Source organism: Siniperca chuatsi, linkage group LG10 (assembly GCF_020085105.1).
Source record: "Siniperca chuatsi isolate FFG_IHB_CAS linkage group LG10, ASM2008510v1, whole genome shotgun sequence".
Classification (NCBI taxonomy): Eukaryota; Metazoa; Chordata; class Actinopteri; order Centrarchiformes; family Sinipercidae; genus Siniperca; species Siniperca chuatsi.
The window spans coordinates 19,620,148-19,639,842 of NC_058051.1; the positions used below are offsets into that span (position 1 = coordinate 19,620,148).

Genomic DNA, 19,695 nt, shown 5'->3' on the forward strand with positions numbered 1-19,695 from the left:
TAAGAGAAAGCTTAGAGATGATTTCCACCCTGACAGTCATGCTGTGCACAATAAGCACTGCCAATTCCAACCAGAACCCAGTTCTTCCCAGCACCGAAAAGAACAGCTCTTTATTCTGTGTGAACGCACATCAGTACATGTACAACAATCTTTAGGAAGATACACAGTCATAAATCTTCGCAAAAAGCCCATGAATGCCATCTTGTGGAGGAGAAAGAGATGACTCCTGAGTTGTATTGAAACGGGCATCAACATTCAATAATTGCACTGACAAGAAGCACCACGCGTCTATTTTGTATCAAAAGTGTTGTTTTTATTGAAGGGAATTTGGATCCAATAAATCATAGAAAAGTACAACTTTTAAAAGTTTTGAAGAAAATAGCTCTTTATGTTTGACCAATTTACCATTACAAACCACGACTGTCATTTTCTAAACAGTGTGCAACAAAAAGAATTTATCAACATATCACATTATTTATTTTTAATAAATGTATAGAACCACTACAGTCTCACAATAGTATACTTTTGTTTTCTTCTAGCAAAATCCTGTATAACTAGAATTCTCAAACAGTTAAAATTAACAGGTAATAGTAATCACACGTCTTCATCCATGCAGTTATTATGTGGCAATTCTGCTGAACATTTAAGTTCTCCATCACTAATGAAGCTAACAGCTCTGTGTATGACTTTGTTTACACTAACTACACAAACTACAGTGAGATTTAAAAAACTAGGGGGTTGATTTTGGCAATATATGTGTTACAACTAGGGTTCTAAAACTGTCAGGCAATGCAAGACAACTTGCTCGCTGAGCTTAGAGAAAATCACCACCAGAGGGCACCACTGACATTTAGAATAATGCAGCTCTGCCATAATTAACACTTGATGATTTAATAACATTTGCTTTCTTCATAACAGGGTACAAATTGTGTACATTTATAAGAAGATGTTGTACAGCCCACATGTAACACCCTCAACACACTGTTAGAGAACTACTTGTTTTACTGAAACCAAGAGTGTGTGGTCATTTGGAGGACTGTGGCACTGCAGAGGCCGGGTTGTTCAAGTTTCCTCAAGCCTTCTGAGAACCTTTGGATATGGTGGTAAATATCAGGCTTCACTGCTCTCCTTTCAGTCCACTGTAACACCTTCGGGCAGCTCCACCACCACAGGGGCACAGTCATCCAAGTCTGCATCAAAGTCCCAGCGAAATTTCTTGGTCAGGTGAGCTTTGAACTTCTCCGCTCTCTTGCGCAGTGTGCCGTCTACACCGGGTCCGCTGGCAAACTGGAAAAAGTCCTGTGAGAAAAATAAGTCAATGTTATGATTTGTAATTGTAAATGTGAACATCCCTGACAACAGTAATATTTTAGGTGACGCTTTGACACTGCTGTTGATTTACTGTCATGGTCCAGGCATGTCTGTGTGTGTCAAACCATTTGGTCACAACATCCAGGATCATGAATGCACATACAGTATATTGTACGGGAATAAATTGGGATTTAACAGCCTATTGTTTTAAAGAGCAGAAGCTCACTGAACGCCTGTCACATGAAATACATATGCTTGCCTTAATCTTGTTTTGTCCTGCTGAGAGAAGACAGGGAGCAGACACTATTATCACAACAACACTGAACTAGCGTATGCAGCAATCAGTCAAAACCAGACATGAGAAAGGAGACTTTGTTATGAGAAGAAACAATGTTTGTTACTTACAGACAGAAATTCCTGTTAGAGGGAGACAACTCAAAGACTCCACATTTTGCTGTGAGATTTTCAAGTCGGACTCTCTCTCCGTGTACACGAATAAAAACTTGTATTCACAGTTGCGTAGACAGATTTTTTTCTACAACAATATGTATTTAGGTACTGATTTACTTAAAATGTGTCATCTACTAGGCCCATAATTATGTTATGTGAGCTATTCATGACATTGACATCACATGCTGTAGATAAATGGTAAATAGACTGCATTTATATAGCGCCTTTCTAGTATTCCGACCACTCAAAGCATCCATACACTACATGTCAACATTCACCCATTCACACACATATTCATACACATCCATGCAAGGTGCCAACAGCTCATCACTTCGACATGCAGGCTGGGGCGAGTCGGGGATCGAACTGAGATTCTACTGACAGAAGCTACATACAGTAGCTGTTTCTTTCATTTGTATGTACTTTGAGATTATGTTCAGTTGTGCATCTACCTGCAGTGTGGAGGTGAGGAAGTTGTTCTGAGACACAATGTCGACAAAGAAGTCAGGCGGGATTTCTCCGAGCTGGTGGTAAAGCACAGCGATGAGCCCCAGGTAGAGCTCCTTACGTTTTCGCATTGCCTCCTCTGATCGACACAGCAGAGCTAGGAGACACTTCCAGTGCTCAAAGCCCTCATATGCATTTCCAATCAGGAAACACACAAAGGCAAACTGCAGCTCACCTGAGAGGGGAGAGACGAAATTTAGCTAGTTCTTTTATACATATAAATGTAATTGTGTGGTATTTTGATTATATAATATTAGTATATCTAACCTAGCAGGTTGAGAGGCTGCAGCTTGTGGTTCTTCTCCAGCACAGTCTCCAGGGCGTAGCTCAGGTCCAGGCTGCACTGGGTGATCTCGGCCGGTGTAGCCCCTGGAGGGTAGGTCTTCTCTGGGATAACCGAGAAGCGCAACTCCGTCCCCTCCCTCTGCTTCATCCTAGGGAGCTTGTTGAGTCCCTCCTTCATGCTCTGACAGGCTGTGTCATTCCTCGGCTGCTCTGCCCTGTCTTTGGTGTGTCTGAACTGAACCTCAGGGATGACGTCACTGAAGGCACATATACGACCTGAAAGGGGCTGCAAGTTACTGACCACCTCCTCGCTCAGACGGTCAGTGAGGGACACCCATTTCCTCATCACCTCGTATGGATAGGGCCCCAGGAAAGGATCCAGGTCTCGCAAAGTCGCCCTGATCCGGCTCACCTCCTCTTTGTTCTGGGAGGCTGAGAAGTCCAGATCTTCTTCTTTGGGATCCCAGTTGGCCAACAGGATCTCTCTGGGCTTGAGAGTGAGGAAGAGGCCCATCTTTGGGCCAATTTCTCCTCCACAGCTTGGCGGGTTAACAGAGCAGTAGTGGAGGAAGTGCAGGCCTGGGGGGATCATCTTCACACCCTTGAAGCGGGGACCAACCTGCCAACTCTTGCAGTCAATCCCCAGCTCTGTACCCTGAGGAACACCCACCAGCACCAGGGTAGCTCCCTCCTCAAACAGCCTCCGAGCAACATCTGGATCCATGTCTACAATGCTGCTGTCGGCCATGTCTGCTCTGCCAAGGGCTACTTGACGTAAACTTACTGACTAAAACAAAACAGGCAACACAAGAACTAAACTCCGCTTTAAACTGTTAAGTGAGAGATTTCCATGTTCGGAACATTCAGTTGGATTTCCTCAATGTGTGACATTCACTGTTTTTGATGGATGCAGTTTATTTGTCTCTGAACAACGTAGCGAGAAAATATAACGGGAATAAAACATTTAAATAAGCCGGTTTTAAACGCACAATTTTATAAATGTGCTAGTAGTGGTATGTATTTACCGCAACGAAACCTTGTGTAGCTGGTTGTTGATGTTTCGTATCGTTAGGAAACCGTTTGGTCGAGGCTGTGCAACATCTCTTCTGCTCCGGACGGAAACGGTGCTGTATTTTAAGTGTTCCGCTTCTATAGTAATAGAGGCTTTACCGAGGAGGTCTACTGCAGGCAAAAAGGTATTGTTGTTTACATCTCACTCCAAAAGAGATTATTAACTTGATTATGATATTAGATAAATATCTTTTTTTTAAATTACCTATTTACAGGGATTCCTTGAAAGCGGCAAAAAAGCTAAATTGTGACAAAAGCCAAATTTACTTTTAATCAGTTCTTTATAACTTATTACTTTTCTTTTACTTTATCTTTTTGTAATCTCTTGTAAGCTGTTGTTGTACATTGATTATGTTAAACGTCTATTGTGCTGATACTACACTTATACTACCACCACTAACAATAATAATAATAATCAATAAAGTACCAAGACTTCATTTGAGTAGAAATCAGACATTTCAGTCAGTGTGTTTTATTATATTGCATATACTCCAAACATAACAGACAGAAGAACATTTCATGGGTATGATGAGATATGGTTTACAAAGACAAAAATGGTTGTTACAACAGAGACCTTGGAAAATGTGCATATTTTGAAAGTATTTCAATGCATTGTGGGTATTTTTAGCTTATCTGTGGTTACTATAAAACTATTCCATAAAACAACATAAGGAGCAATGCTGACATGCAAAGTCTGGTATAGTTTTTTTTAATACACAAAACACTGAGAACTTGACAACAGTAAACAATCATGACATTGCATTTGAAAAACAGCTATCTAAATACAGTGGGTCATTGGCCTGTGTTTGATGCAGTGAACTTTCTGGAAATTCACCTGATATCTTCATGAGAAAGTAGCACAGGCCTACAGGAACCAGGAAGACCCAACATTTTTCTACTTTGAGAGCATATAGACACTCTGAAGTTTCTGCCAACAAGTGATCAGTGCCTTGATAACTCTGATTAACCTGATCCTCTTTCTCTTCTTCCCTCGTATCTTCTGGACAGCTGAACAAGAGGCTTTCTTCCCCTGAAAGCATACAACCAGAATAGATATTGTTATGCAGCAACATGTTGGCTTTTCAGTGATTTACTTTAGTACCGTTCTTATCAGGGTCACATCATATTTATGTATTCCTGAATAGCTCAGACCATCTGCAAACTTTTATTTGTTTCTTATTTTATTGTATGAGAGGGGTGGTAACGAGTGGGATATACTTTTCTGTGCAGTTTTGTTTTGCTCTTGTTTAGTTTGTTGTGTCCTTATTTATTCTGGGGATATTGAAAATCGATAGATATATTCATTCAACAAAAATGGAAGAATATAACTCTCTACAGTCCTTCTCCTCACCATATAATCCGGGCTGCAGTTGTGAATGATGAGCTGCTCCATGCTCTCCAGTGGCTTTTCCAGGTCAGACTGCTGCTTGCCATTCCTCTGACACCGCATCTGCTGTGTCATACCATAGATGGAAATCAGGATGCGACGTGCCTACCATGGGATAGCAGCCAAAAAGAAACAGGGTTTCAAATAGTCCATCTAGCTCATCCATTAATGGTACTATACAAGAAATTTAAGTTACACTTCAGAATTCCCTTGGTGGAATTCTTCCTTTGCATTTGCCAAATCAGTCAGCCACACAGGCAGATTAAGTGACAGGTTCTTGTGAAACCCACAGTATAACAGTATCAGGACAAATTAGACTGGTATGAGTCATTATTACCCTGTCCATGGTGCTGAAAGTGCACATAGTGTAGTGCCATTTACCTTTCCTGAGGGACAGGGGTCTCTCTCTTTGGCGGTATTAAATGAGCCAGTCAAATTCTGCAAAAGAGCAACCAAATATGGATTTATTAAAAATAACTGAAATTGCCTGTCATTCAAAAGAGAAAAACAATGAGATATGAGATTTACTGGTGCAGTGAAGACAGTGGCAAACACTGGGACACTGCAGCCTATCACAGGACATTCAAGCATTGCTCCCACATGTTTAATTAAAGCTGCAACTGGCTCGGATAAACTGACATTTAGACCATGCAGGTTGATGGAGCGAATAATCAAAATAAAGACAAGTAAATTAAAAATGGCTCTATCAAAGTCGCACATGAAGGGCACACAGTCCCAAAGACATATCTGCAACAATGTTCTCATACCAGATTCTGCAGCTCAACGAAGACGACCTCTCTGTAGGAGCCCAGGATTTCTTTATAGTTACATCTACGTTTACCACAAGAGTTGGCCAACAAGAGAACCACCAGGACACTACGGAGGACAGTTCCGGTCAGACACTATGAAAGAGAGATGTGTTATTATTATTATACAGATGTTACGAAAATAGTGCAGTCTAAATCAACAATGAGGACAAAAGATCATGAATCATTGTTAAAGTTTCTCCTACTAGAACGCACAATGCGCTACAGCTTGACGTGCGTTAAAGCATCAGTCGGTTTGCAGCAGTTTGCACCACATGCCATCTTGACGAATAGTCTTATACACAGACTTCATCGTCAGCGGCGCAACTTCGAACAACTTTCTATAACAGCTCATCTGTGGCGTAAACACGCACCAGATGTTAAAACCACACGTACCATTTATCATGTTCTACTGCAGGATCCTCAGACGAGCAAAGCCATCTCAATCAGTAGCAGGGAGATCCAAGGAATTACTCCTCATCGCTGCGTTCATTATCTCCAAACCCTTTTTCCCCAGTATTTTTAAACTTCCTCTGGTGGATAGGTTAACGCGGTGGCTGTTAGACGCCCCCTTCCGATGTGGGAGTCCGTGGTTTCCAACATAACCGAAGTAGCTGCTGCTCCAATTTCCTTCCCCGTCATGGATTGCTGACGCTGAGGTTAGGATTTCACCAAACTCCAGTCCGATCAAGTCGAGTAAAACTTCTGCAATCAATCACTTGGCTTCATCCTTTCAGTTTCGTTGGAACGACGTGATACCGAGGAATAGGGAAACGGTGCTTAATGGCTATAATGTTGAAAAATGTACACAATGCAGTGATCCAAACCAGTTTCGGCAAAACCAAAAAGGTACAAAGTTTCAATGAAATCCCATACATAACAACCAAAATGCTGACCATACACGGGAACAGCATGTACGGATTAGTGTGGGTACAACTTTTGGACTGAATTGTCTGGGAAAACACATCTCACAAAGAAACTAACTGTGCACTCAGAATTAGATTTGACATTTAAATCACAACAAAACATTTTATAATATGACTTGTTTGGGAAAAACAGGGAATGGTACAACAAACTTTGTTCTTTGTTTATTGGATGCCTGCAAAGTATTCAACGCATTTCAAGCAAGCTATGTAAAAAAAAAAAAAAAAGCAGGTCATTACTACAACATGAGAAATCATGTAATAGTCCCTGACAAGGAGTTTATATACACTGCTAAACAGACATAGCCAAATCTGGACCTCTTACATATCCACATGGACAAGTTAGAACAATAAAATTCCTCATTTTTTTAAACACAATTTCTGACAATAACAACTGATCACTTGATACTCAGTGACACTTAAGATCTCAGTCCAAACATACTGTAAAGGTGGAATCAACCTGTGTGTGTTTTGTTTTGTTCTCTCTTACAGTGCCTATTTAAAGTTTTAATTTTCATTTCTGCTTTTTCATGTTTGTTTTACAATTTACACAGCAACCACACTGGCTGAAATCAGAATTTCGACACTAATCAGCAGAAAAACTAAGACTGACGTCGGTGTGAAAACAAAACAAATGTAGTACAAATATAAAACAAAATAACTGATTGCCTCAAAGTTTTAACCTCCTTTACTATGACACACCGATATCATTACTGGTGCTCTGACATTATGAGAATTCACATTATATGTTGCATGGAGATCACGTGTGTAATCAAGGAGCGACAGGTGGATGCGCTCCAAAACCTGGCCGATACAGTGCCGGTTTGGCATGGTTTCCCTCCATTTCAATTCGGTACACAGAACTGGCACACAGCGCTTATATCTACCTGAATCGACGGCTTGTGCAGCAGTTAAACAAAGTTCCACGTGGCCCAACAGCATGGCCAAACAATAGAGACCAGTAAACACATGTATTTAACATGGGTGGTCAGGGCTGGGTCCAAATAACAAAAATTAAGCACCGTCTCTGCCACCACTTAAAAGTTGTCAGAAGATTAAATTAAAGCTGATTTACTACACTTCACTTGGATGGGTGTGTATCTCTTTAGTTATTTAGAGAATTATTCAAACAACTGTTGCCTGGGTAATTCACTAGGTGCAGCTTCAACAGTTTGTTTTCCCAACAGTTTGCTTCTTCTCGCAACATCCGAGCTAATGTTTGCCAGAAGGCATGTGGGAGAATTAAACAAACTGGAAGAAGGTTCTATAGTCAAATGACACCAAAATTAAACCTTTTGACCATAATACTAAACCATATTTCTATCGTGAGCAAAACAATCTTCTCTGTAACAGACTTGGGAGAAGGTTTACTTCACAGCAAGATAAATCCCTCAAACATAAAGCCAAAGCTACGCAGGAATAGCTTAAAAACAACAATACCAATGTCCTGGAGTGGCCGAGTCGAGGTCCAGACCTCAATCCATCTGAGGACTTGAAAACTGCAGTTCACTGACAGTCCCCATACTTCCTGAAAGACCACAGACCGACCCACAAAAACATACTGCTGTTGCTACTACTATAATCAGTGATTTTGAGTTTTATATTGGTACTTAGCCAAATTTAAAATGTGTAGAGATTTATTTTCACTTTGACATGAAATCATAATTTTCTGTTGATAAGTACACAAACTGTGATTCAATTTTGTACAACAATAAAATGTGAAAAAGGTAAGGGGGTATGTGTGAATACTTTGTATCTGCCGCAGGTGGGCAAGTCCTGGTAAAGAACAATATTTGAGCATGTCCATAGCTGTTTCCTGCTAGCCTGGTGACTGCCAGAGTCCTCCAGGTGTTTTCAGTCCAAATTTCCCCCGTCTCAGAATGTGTTCTTGATCTTGCTGGCTACCTCCGCTAAGATCTCTCCTGTCTTCTTCTGCCAGTTCAGGACGTGTTTGGACTCGGCACACCACAGCTCTCCATGGCGGGGCTCCGCATTCTCACAGCGTTTGCGCACCTCTTCCTGTTGTTCCTGATGGACACAGAACAGTGAGGTTAGATACCCATAACATAATGCAATTTATCAGTAATTTTGTCAGGCTCTTCCTTCTTACAAACAGACTTTGAAAGAAACGGTCTACAACTGAAGAAAACAGACTGGATAGCTTACAGCTTTTTTGGGATGTACTCCTCTGCCTAAATGCTTCTCAATAGTTTTGTCTTTTGTCCACAAAAGTTTTAACAATGCACCCTTTTTTGTGGTAAATGATACAATGAGAACATTAGCTGTCTGGTGCAGTCATAGCTCTTACTACTGTGATAAACCAAAGCTACATTAACTGAGCTTGCGTCTGACTGCAGGATGCACTTGTCATTCTCCATCAAAAGCGACCCATGAGAACATGACATAGGACTCATTCCAATGTAACAGTGACCACTGACACACACACACACACACACACACACACACACACACACACACACACACACACACACAGACTGGCACACATTTTATACCCAGATAAGAAAAGACAATAAGATCCTTACCTCTGTGCCATGCTGCAGCTCAAACTTGTAAAAGAGAGCCCAAGCATCTCCCAGGTCTGGCTCAATCTTTACTGTCCTTAGGAACCACTCTCTGGCTTTGGTGATCTTACGCTCACTCCAGAACAACCTAAAATGTTAGTACAAGATTGCATTTGAAATTAATACAAATTCAAGTCTCATGCCTAAAGGTTTGCTAAATACCTAAAATAAAAGATATAGGATATGATCAAGATTTGCATTAAGAGCAGAGCTAATGAACAGTGAAAAGATTAAGTCATACTTCGCTACAGCGAGCAAGACATGGGGATCGTGTTCACACTTCTTCAAAGCATCCACACTCTTAGTCTTCCTCTGGGGCCTGGCCTCCAAAAACACTGCTTCAGCCCACAGGATACCTTGTAGGACAGAAACAGGAGTGGGGTGAAACAGACAATATGAGATTAGAAACACACAAAGTAATAGTAAAAAAATATTTTTTGTGTATAAAAGTCCAATCTGCAACCCAGACAATGGGTGGACTATTGACAGTAAAAAAATTCCCATCCAAACATCATTTTGTTCTGGAGATGTTTTTGTATCTGTTGTCTTGTGAACTTGAGGCGAGTATGCCAGGTAAATACATGGAAGTCAGGCTTATGTGGAACATGTATTTTTTCCATCAGGTGGTTGTAGCAGGTATAATAAAAGAAAAGTATATTGGGGTCTACATAGAGGTAAACATTAGCTTGGCTTTGGCTAGAAAAACTTCTGCTGCTAAAGAAATCAGGCAATTCAGAGAAAAGAAGGTTAATATTGAAATTAAGACCACATAAATTCAAATTTAAAGCAATTTGATGACTTTCAAGGTGTGATGATTTTCAGATATTTTTAGACTTTTAATGGGACCTGATGACACCCTGTCTGCTCTATGGTTGAGAAAATACCTAGCCCTTTTAGGCCATTTCAAAACCCATTGTCATCAAAGTAAAACAGGCTGTTTTTCTTGGTTTCTGAGTTTTAGAAAAGGACTTCCCCAAACAGCAGGAATATATTCTCACCTGAATTGGGGCACTCCTGCAGGGCTTTGGCCATCAGTGTGTTGGAGATGTTCTTCAGTCCAGCCCGGAACTCCAGCCTGACCGACTCCAACCTGGTTAATATGATGACATACACACAATTTTGGAGGCATGTGTCAGTTTTATTTCATAATTTTTGAGTGGTAGATGGGCTACATTCAGTTTTTAATTTGCCATCAACCCCGTTTACGTTTCTGTGCTGTATATGAAGAAAATGTTTTTTAATAAATGTGGTAAAAGCACATTTAGCACATTTGGAAAGCAAATTAATCATAACTCCAACATATACATTTTCATTGTTCACTATTACAGAAAAAAACAACAAAATCTGTAGGTGGGCAGTACAGTGTAGTGTAGTGAAAGGGTTCCTAAAGAGCCAAAAACATATCAATGAAGGTAAAGCAGTTGGCCACTTGAATTCCAAAGTAAATATTTTTAATTGCTCAGCGCTCAAACAAAACTTGCTTTAAAAAATGTATAGAGCACAAAGATTAATGTTCATTTGCTTAATGCAATCTCTACACAGTTGACACATTTTAAATTAAAGCTCTTCCTCAGGCAGCATCCTGCTTTTGCATTCAAGCGGCTTACCACATTTTATCTTCTCATTCTCTCTCTCTTGTGTATTTACTCACCATAGCTCGGGGCTCTGGGGGTTCTTGAGTCGTGCCTTCTCCAGGATTGCTCTGGCTCTGGTCAGCTGTCCCACTCTCTCTTCAAGACGAGACAGTAGCAACCACAGGGCTCCCGAGTGGGGACACTTTTTCAACTACAGCAACAAACACGTCATTGACCACTTTTCAGAGTTATTAGCGAAACATTAATTTTCATCAAAAACACATATGACCTAAAATGCACATTAAAGTCCACCTCCTTTGGTTCCCTTTCCTTTGTGGTTATTTTAACACTTAAACAAATCCTTGCCCCAAACACTTGCCCCGCCTCACCCCTTGGTTGTAGGCCTCTCTGGCCTTATCCATGTTTTCACACTGCTCTTCTATTTGGCCTCTCATCATCCAAAGTTTGGGGAAGTCCTCGTAGTGTTTCAGGGCTTCTGTGCATAACTCCTGGGCAGCTTCTATGTTCCCTAACACCCACTCCAACTTCACTGACTTCATAAATACCTGTAGAGATAACAAACCCACAAACATACTTTTCAGCCAGGAAATATGTATAAACAAAACTCATGAACTCCCCTTTCAAATTCCCCTGGCCATTGTTGAAAAATAATTTGTAATACTTGAATTGTAGCCCCAATTTATGCAATGCAAATACCAGCTTTCAAATATATCAATGTCACCTTGCTAGGGCATAGCCTAAATGCTAAACTGCTTCATTAACATCACACAGTTGTCTTATCTGACAGGACAATCAGTACTGCCAACATTAAGTATGCTTTCTAATCTGTCAGCAAATACAAAGATAATTTAAGGGTGTGTAGCCAGGTCTGAGTAGCAGCATCTGAGTAGTGCTGAATGTTTTGAGGTGTAGAAACCTGGCAAGCCTGAACCTGAGAAAGACAGGCTGTTTGTAGGAGATACCTCAAGTACAATGCACTATTAAATTACTATTAAAACTTGCTTTAAAGCAGTGAAGAATAAGATCTGATAATCAAGTCACCTCTGAAACATGGGTCAGAGCTCTATTCATACCAACATTACATAATGAAAAACAAACTATGTACTGGTACACAGGGTTACAGAAGGGCTGTTTGAGAGTAAAAGGACAGGACAAGCAAAATACACAAGCAATCTTCCCCAGTGCAAATAAAAGGCCAAAAATGTTAGGGAAATGTGTGTTTATTCCATCAATCCTCTAAGGAAAGTACTTTCATTAAAATCTCATCTCATTTCAGTCTGTATTACAATCCAACAAATACCAGAAAAGACACCCTGGACCTAAATGGGGAGACCATTTTTCAACTTTCATTCAGCAGATGAGAGGATTTGTGCAGATTTCTAAATTTTTTTGGTACTGGATCCTCATGAGAGTTTGAAATAGGGCAATCTCTCTGTCTCTTTTCCACTTTCTCACTGACTCACACACACACACACAAACACACACTCACCCTGGCTGTTGGGGCACTGCTGCGGGCCTTGGCCAGCAGTCGACGGGCTCTTTCATACTCATTATTCTCAGACTCCAGCTTGACAGCAGCCAGCCAGATCTCTTCACTGTTCGGGTTAGCCTAAAGAGGAAAATATAAAGAAGAGGAAAAGAGATAGAGCGTAAGAGGGGGAGAATACAGGAAAGGGGAAAAGAGTTAGACACAGGCTCGTGTGGATACTACGTGAACAAGTCAAAGTTTGCATAACCTCATCATCACCTGGAAAGCCAGAGCAAGAATACTTCTGGCTGCAGGCACATCCTCAGCCAGCCACTTAGACTTGGCCCCCATCAACCACAGGACCTCTGCTTTGGGACAGTGAGCCACAGCCCTTTGAAGCAGGGCCTCCAAAGACTCCCTGAGAGATGCAATGAGACATGGAAGAGTAATGGAGGGGAGGAGCACAGTGGCAGTTGATAAAGCATGTGAGAGGTAAAAGAGAGAAAAACAGAATGTTATTGACAGACTCTTAATAAAGTGGAATGATTGAAACATTAACAAAAAAAAGATGTGATTACTACTGTTTGTTACGTTTAGAAACAAAATCTGGTCACCTGGTGCCGTTATTTTTCTCAAAGTAGGCAGCTCTAAGCCAGACACTTTTTTTACTGGGAAACACCTGCAGAGCATGGGCATAGATGGCCCTGGCACACTCCAGCGCTCCATGGGCCACGCACTGAAACATAACAGACAAGCATTAAACCCCAACAGCAAATTAGTATGTGAATGACCCCTCTAGGTGTCAGGATCTGAATGTGGCCTGTGTAAAAAACACAAAACAAACCCTGATATAATGGTACTCACACTGTCTGAATCTTCCATCCAGGTGTGTTTGCGGTCCTCCTCCTCAATGCCAATCCCTATGACGGCCCTGATCACAGCCTGGCAGGTAGCCACACTGCCTGATTTGTCACACTCCTCTGCATCCTGCAGGACAAGAAGATACATTTAGGAGGAAAGAGATGTGGGTGGTATAGAGAAGGAGAATGCAAGAGAGTTGAGGCATGAACTAGCCTGCTTATTAAAAGACCTTGACAGTGAAAATTTGGACTGAGAACTGTACCTTCTATTTACATATGGTATATGAGGGGATCAGTATATTAGGAACAACAAATCAAAACAATCCTGTTACTCATTAAATATAAGGCCTTTACTGTTTAAAATAATACTTCTGTTCTGTCCTCTTTTACCTTTCTTTTACATTTCTTATTATGAAAATATATTAAATTCTTACAACATTCTTTGAACTCAATTATTTTTTCAGTGGAGGAAGTTCCCCACTGCCATAAACAGCTGCAGGAAACCCTACTCTCGCTCTCTTTCTCTCTCTCTCTATGATGTCAAAGACACTACAAAGCCACAGGAACACACCTGTATCCACTGTTCTCTGTTGATCTCCACACCGTTGGCACGTAGAGAAGTGATGGCTCTGTCAATGATCTTGTCCACCATCTGAGTGTTACCATTGGCCTCCTCCAACTTGGCAGCAGTGATCCAGATGTGGCGATCGGTGGGGATGTTCTCTCGAGCTTTATTCAGGACACGACGGGCGTTCTCGTACGTCTCTAACCGAGCCAGCGCCAGCCACAGCTGAAGAGGACAGACAGAAGTAGATAGATATAGAGGTAGGTGCAAAGTTCATATGTTGCACTGCAGCATTGTGTGGCTCCTCCTGTCCTATATGCAATGTTTCATGACGGGGGGTGAGATGACAGCATGTGCTAAGCATACCTCCACACTAGTAGGGCAGCACTCCACAGCTCTACTAAGCATGATCCTGGCATCCTCTGGCTCCTCCAGCTCAACAGCTGTCTTCCACAGTCGAACTGACTTGGACACATTTTCCAGGGCTACATGGGTAACAATTACACAATTGTTAAGTCAATTCATTGACAAACTGTCACAAAAATCAAAAGGCATTGATTCTGTCAGGCATCAAAAGGCATCAAAAGCACTCTCTGTTTAACCAATTGGCAATTCTGATACAATAACAGCACATTTTTAATACTGAAATTACACTGACCTAACTATGTTCAGCAATAAAAACAAACAGCATATCCTGCAATAGTGGTAAAGTTCAATCATGTCTGAGTGGAAAGGCAGAATTTATGTAATAGAGAAAAGTAGAGCAGAGGCAACTGAACATGTAGAGGCGAAGAGAGCTTTTACACAGAGGAAGCTCCCCATCCATCTCTGTCAGTAGGGTATGCTGCTGGGAAATATTGGTGTGTGTGTGTGTGTGTGTGTGTGTGTGTGTGTGTGTTAGGGCACTGACATGATGGTTCAAATAGGGTGCCTGGCCTTGACGAGAAGCCAGAACCACAGCTGCCAAATGTAACCCTTATGCAATCTTATGTGTGGAGGGACCAAGTAAGTCTATGTGGGTGATTTTATGAGACAATGGACAGATGGAGACTGGTTTTGAGTTTTTCCAAGCAGAAATTAGAGTCTTCCTTTTGGCAGGGAAACTGTGATGTATTCATTCATGTATGCACGACTGAGAAGGAACACAAAACTCTCCTTATAACAATATAACAGCAACATGTCTTGTCAAAACATCAACTTACAACTTTCTCACAATCTGATATATACACAAACAGCAATACAAGTTAAAAGCATTACTTCAAGAACCCCCCCCCATTCATTGTTACAACTGATATTATCTGAGAGCGTTACCCTTCCTGAGAACTCGTTTCTTGGCCCTGACATCTGTCTCCAGCTCTGCAGCTCGGATGTAGATGCGGACGGACTGTGGCAAGTGGCGGACAGCTTGGGCTACCACAGCCTTGGCTGTGTCACCAGGCTGGAGCCTTGCTGCCTCCAGCCACACATCCTCACTCTGGTGGGCAGAGAAATGCTTTAATCAACAGGAGGGCAAAAACCATTTTCTGCATTACAAATTAGCTGGACAGTAATATGTCATTTAACTAAACAGCTGGTAAAGAAGACTGAAAGGTCTGCTGTTTATCATTGATGTTACATATTTTATTTGCTTCTTCCTCGAAACATGAGTGTATAATATTAACCAATAACAAACAAATTATCAAACTTTACTCAAGCCTGTGGTCTCAATGAGCTAAAGACACATATCCATTTGCACATATGCTTAGGCCCTTAACAGATTTAATATACACGTGTATATCATCCTTTACCTTAACACACATCTCTGTGCCTTTCATGATCAGGTTCCTGGCCACCTGCAGTTTGCCGGTCACCTCCTCCAGCCTGGCAGAGGCAATCCAGGCAGGCGGGTGATGAGGATTGGTCTCCCTCACTGATTTCAGTAGCAGACGAGCCTTCTTGATGTCACTGGACATGCAGAGCCAAAGATAAACCATCAGACACACAGACATCAACTTATTCAACACAAATACACCCTAGGAACTTCTTATGTCGCCAGTGTGTCTCTACCTGATGTCTCCTCCATGTGTGGGAATCATGGAGTTGAGATCTGTCAGGTAACCCTTAGGATCCACCACTGTCTGTCCACTCACTGAGTCAGACACCTGAAGATAGATAAAAGGCAGACACAGGTAAGCGAAAACAATAAATCCTGTGTATCGGGATAACAACTGCAGAGTACGAATTATAGAGCGGGGTAAAGGATGATCATTAGTTACCTGGCTGAGCCTCATATCCATGAGTGTGTTCCTGGCCTGACCGATTTTCCTCATGTCTAGCTCTCCAGTCCCTGGTGTCATCAAGCCGGGAGTCATGCTTCCTGGGTAAGGTGTGTTCAGACCTCCCAGCTAGTGGAAAAAAGACACAATGATAATGGAGAGGAGCATTATACTCTCTGTGAGATCATATGACACTTTTCTCACCACTGTAAATGATACCTGTGAAAATTCGAAGTGTGAACAAGACTCTCCTAGTAGGATTGAAATATACTGTGTAGTGAATTCATAGTGATAATGTAACACTTGAAAATACAATATATACATGGCAAAAACTGACAACTTTTTAATCAAGAGGCTATTTTCCCATTTGTTTTCAATCAAGTTACCACACTTGTATATTTTAAGTTCCAAGAGAAGTGATGTGATCAGTATCAGCAGAAATAGGTGTCTGTTTACAGTTACAAAGTTTGTTTTTGCTGTACATTTATATTCATTCTTAATCACAGTATTTATCAAAAAAACATTGCCATGACATTTTCCAAACTATGCAACCCAACTATGCAGGGAGATCCGCTGAGATTACATGACTGCATGAAAAAAAGAGCATTTGCAAACTGCCTTAATTGTACAGTTGAAGTGATTTGCTTGTTTCCAGTGAGATATCCTGACTCCTGCTGGTGCAGGCTGAAACTACATCACGAGTTTTTATGTGGATGTCTACAGTATGTGAATGTGTGTTTGTATGTATACTGACCCCTTGCAGAGGGTCAACAGTGGTGTGGTTCTCTCCAGTCTGCAGGTGTTTGGAGAAGAAGCTGTCGGGGACAGGGGTGAGTTTCTCATAGCGGGGATTTCTCTGTCGCTTATTCCTGGCATCTCCCACTTCAGGGATGCTCAGCCACTCCTCCTCTGACACCTCTGCCAACTTCCTCTGTGAAGACATGGAGACGAGAGAATAAAGAAGAATGAAAGAGAGATGTGAATTAACTTGGAATTTTTAAGTGTTATCAGTGTGCGGCTTTCCCCCCACCTTTTTGATTCAGCAAAGAGACGTGGTTTCTTTGTAACAGATTTATGGCAGCATACTGCTGTTGTCTTGTGAAAACCACAAAAATCCAGTTTCAGTGATTTTCATAGTTTGGGAAGATATCACCCAATAGAACAAAATATTATATGGTGTTTGGAAATACTTTGCATTTGAGGCAAATGAACAAGGAAAAGCAAAGAATACTAGCAAGCCCATATGCAAGCTATGCTACTGAGCAGTTAATGTTTACTACAGTCACTCTGCTGTTCTCTGATACTAGCCAAGAAAAGAAAAGTTGCACCTCATGGGAAAGCCTTGTTATATTTATCTTTGAATAAAAATCAAAAATGTTATGCCCTCAATGTTGTGTCAATTTCCGCCATGGTATCGAAAATGGTATTGAAGTTAGAAATTCTAGTATCATGACAACACATGATACGTGTAAGAAGAAGACAGCAGAGGAAAATTCAATGTGATCACAGGTGGAAAAGAAAGGCAAAAGTTTGGCATATCATGTGCAATTTTGTACCTTTAAATCTGAGAACTGCTGCTGGATTTTGGGTCGCTCCATACGATATTTCTCGATTTCTTCCTTTTCTCTCAGCTCCCTGACAATACACAGGACAGCATACAAAATTACAGTTACGTGCACAAGATGTCAAACATGAATACAGTGTGTAAAACTTGGGAGGGGTATGCTTGTTCCCTAAAACTTAGGTGTGAAAATAGACATTTTTTTTAAATAACCTTCTTTCTTTGCGTCTTTCATCCATCCTCTTGTCCAGTGCTGCATATATAGCATCTGCTTCTTCATCATCCTTCTCATAGGGCCCACTGGAGAACAAGCTACCGGCGTATCCATTAAACTACAAGAATAAAGGCACGATATTGTGATTAGAATGACTGAAGACAGTTATGTAATAATCATATAGGCAGAGTTATGGTCTGGTCAACTTTAAATCTTGAGTAGATGCAAACAGCCCTACGCAAAAAAACGCTCAAATAACAGCCAGACACAGTCCAATTATAAGCACCTCATCATAGTTTGTATCATTCAGATCTTCATCATCATCATCCTGGTTCTTTTTCATTTGGTCCCCAACCGTCCTCTTCCCTGGGGGTGCATGTCGGTCATCCACTGGATCGTTGGCATCACGAGCGGGACCGATATCAGATCGGGTGGTGAAACCAGTTGCACTAAAGAGGAGCAATTCATTTAAACGTTACACAAATAAACATAGGTAGACTTGTGATAAACATGCACTGGGATATTCAAGTTAATGCATAACCAGCTGATAATGTTTACTTGACAAGCTTATCATCTATTCTTTTAAGCAATGACCATTTTGATGGTTCACTAACTTTCAGCTCTATTTGCAGCAAATTGACAGCAGGCTTCAACATCCCTTTAATAAGTCTGTATGAGGGGTCAGAAATAATGAGAAGTAAAGCTCTAAAATGAGTGCCTGCCATTTTTTCTTTTAGTTTATTTGACATTAACGTTACGAGGATGATATCGACTCAATACAACCATAACGTTAGATAATACCAAACTAATTTCTTTGTTCATTTAACTAGCTACTGTTGTGTAACCTTACTTTAATATGACTAATGCACTGGTATGGGTTCTTACGGTGTCTTTTCACCTCAGCTCACTTACCAGCATACGCGTATTACAACGCACGATCGTTTGCTAAACCACCGACTTCATCTAACAGATATATCCTAGCTTACTAGCTGAAGAGCTATTGGTAGCTAGCAAGTTAGCTTACCCTCTGCCCAGACCAGGGACGTAGCCCAGCGGAGCGGGCATCCCCAGAAACGGCTTCTTCTTTTTCCCCATGAGCGGAGAGGCGAGGGGCATTATCGGGGGCCCACCGCTAGCCCCCGCCGCCCCGGTGCCTCCCGCAGATGTTTTGGTGACAATTTTAGGACCTTGTTTTGCTGTAGCGCTGGCCATCGTTGCTCCAACGACGAGGAGACTCACTGCCGGATAAACAATAGTCGCACTTCCGTTACCAGCAAACAGCCACCCTGTCCTTCTCGAAATGTCCGTTGGTGTTTGCAACAGCGCCCCCACAGGACAGGCAGGTTTCTGTTTATTTTCACACACATTATCTTGTGATATTCTTTTAGTTTCAAATTGTTGATTTTAGTTATGTAACGCGCTCATTTTCCCACCTGTCGCTGAGTGTGTTATTGTTGAAATGATTTATAAAGAGTATTTATCATGTTTCATACTAATATCAGTTTTCCACAGAAGCCACAGGAGGGCGCCACATCCTGAAAGATAATAGGCCTATTGAAATATTGCCATCAATCATATTTAAACCAGGCCTCTAGGCTTTGTAGATTAGTATTCCTAATGGGACTTGGTGTTTTTGCGTGGTGTTTTGTCTTGAGTTCATGTTTTTTAAGTGTATTGCCTGAACTAACTAACATATGATATTTACTTATAAGAAACCCCCTTTTTGGGGGATATTTTGGGATTTGTTTCTGTGATGTTTGTACATTATTCTACTTTACTGTAACATTCTCATAATTCATTTTCTCAAGGCCATTAATGCAAACTTCAAAAGCATATATAATAGCCTGGTAATTAA

At 41.2% G+C, this 19,695-nt stretch overlaps 2 protein-coding genes across 2 annotated transcripts; both read right to left on the reverse strand.

Annotated features, from left to right (window-relative positions):
• Positions 1-291: 291 nt before the first annotated feature.
• On the reverse strand, positions 292-3,679 carry aar2 (AAR2 splicing factor). Its single transcript, XM_044211745.1, has 3 exons — positions 2,536-3,679; positions 2,214-2,443; positions 292-1,299 (listed from the first exon to the last, which is right to left on the reverse strand). Exons 1-3 carry the CDS (start codon positions 3,299-3,301, stop codon positions 1,132-1,134), a joined length of 1,164 nt encoding a protein of 387 aa, XP_044067680.1. The 5' UTR covers positions 3,302-3,679; the 3' UTR covers positions 292-1,131.
• A 3,213-nt stretch (positions 3,680-6,892) lies between these two features.
• On the reverse strand, positions 6,893-19,111 carry prpf6 (PRP6 pre-mRNA processing factor 6 homolog (S. cerevisiae)). Its single transcript, XM_044211744.1, has 21 exons — positions 18,865-19,111; positions 18,127-18,289; positions 17,840-17,958; positions 17,622-17,700; positions 16,820-16,996; positions 16,066-16,194; positions 15,857-15,951; positions 15,598-15,754; positions 15,122-15,284; positions 14,177-14,295; positions 13,817-14,035; positions 13,250-13,372; positions 13,000-13,121; positions 12,665-12,803; positions 12,407-12,526; positions 11,286-11,462; positions 10,974-11,107; positions 10,321-10,412; positions 9,564-9,678; positions 9,284-9,410; positions 6,893-8,768 (listed from the first exon to the last, which is right to left on the reverse strand). The coding sequence occupies exons 1-21, from the start codon at positions 19,050-19,052 to the stop codon at positions 8,616-8,618; spliced, it is 2,910 nt and encodes a 969-aa protein (XP_044067679.1). The 5' UTR covers positions 19,053-19,111; the 3' UTR covers positions 6,893-8,615.
• Positions 19,112-19,695: the final 584 nt, after the last annotated feature.

What these genes read in the sequence shown, in the direction of transcription:
- aar2 (XM_044211745.1), bottom strand. Translation starts at nt 3,301, where the DNA reads ATGGCCGACAGCAGCATTGTAGACATGGATCCAGATGTTGCTCGGAGG. An exon ending in GCAGCCTCTCAACCTGCTAG is followed by an intron (nt 2,444 to 2,535) that starts GTTAGATATACT and finishes CTCCCCTCTCAG; the next exon opens with GTGAGCTGCAGTTTGCCTTT. An exon ending in TCCTCACCTCCACACTGCAG is followed by an intron (nt 1,300 to 2,213) that starts GTAGATGCACAA and finishes TTTTTCTCACAG; the next exon opens with GACTTTTTCCAGTTTGCCAG.
- prpf6 (XM_044211744.1), bottom strand. Translation starts at nt 19,052, where the DNA reads ATGGCCAGCGCTACAGCAAAACAAGGTCCTAAAATTGTCACCAAAACA. An exon ending in ACAGAGAACAGTGGATACAG is followed by an intron (nt 13,373 to 13,816) that starts GTGTGTTCCTGT and finishes CTTGTCCTGCAG; the next exon opens with GATGCAGAGGAGTGTGACAA. An exon ending in GCAGTGCCCCAACAGCCAGG is followed by an intron (nt 11,463 to 12,406) that starts GTGAGTGTGTGT and finishes TTATCTCTACAG; the next exon opens with GTATTTATGAAGTCAGTGAA.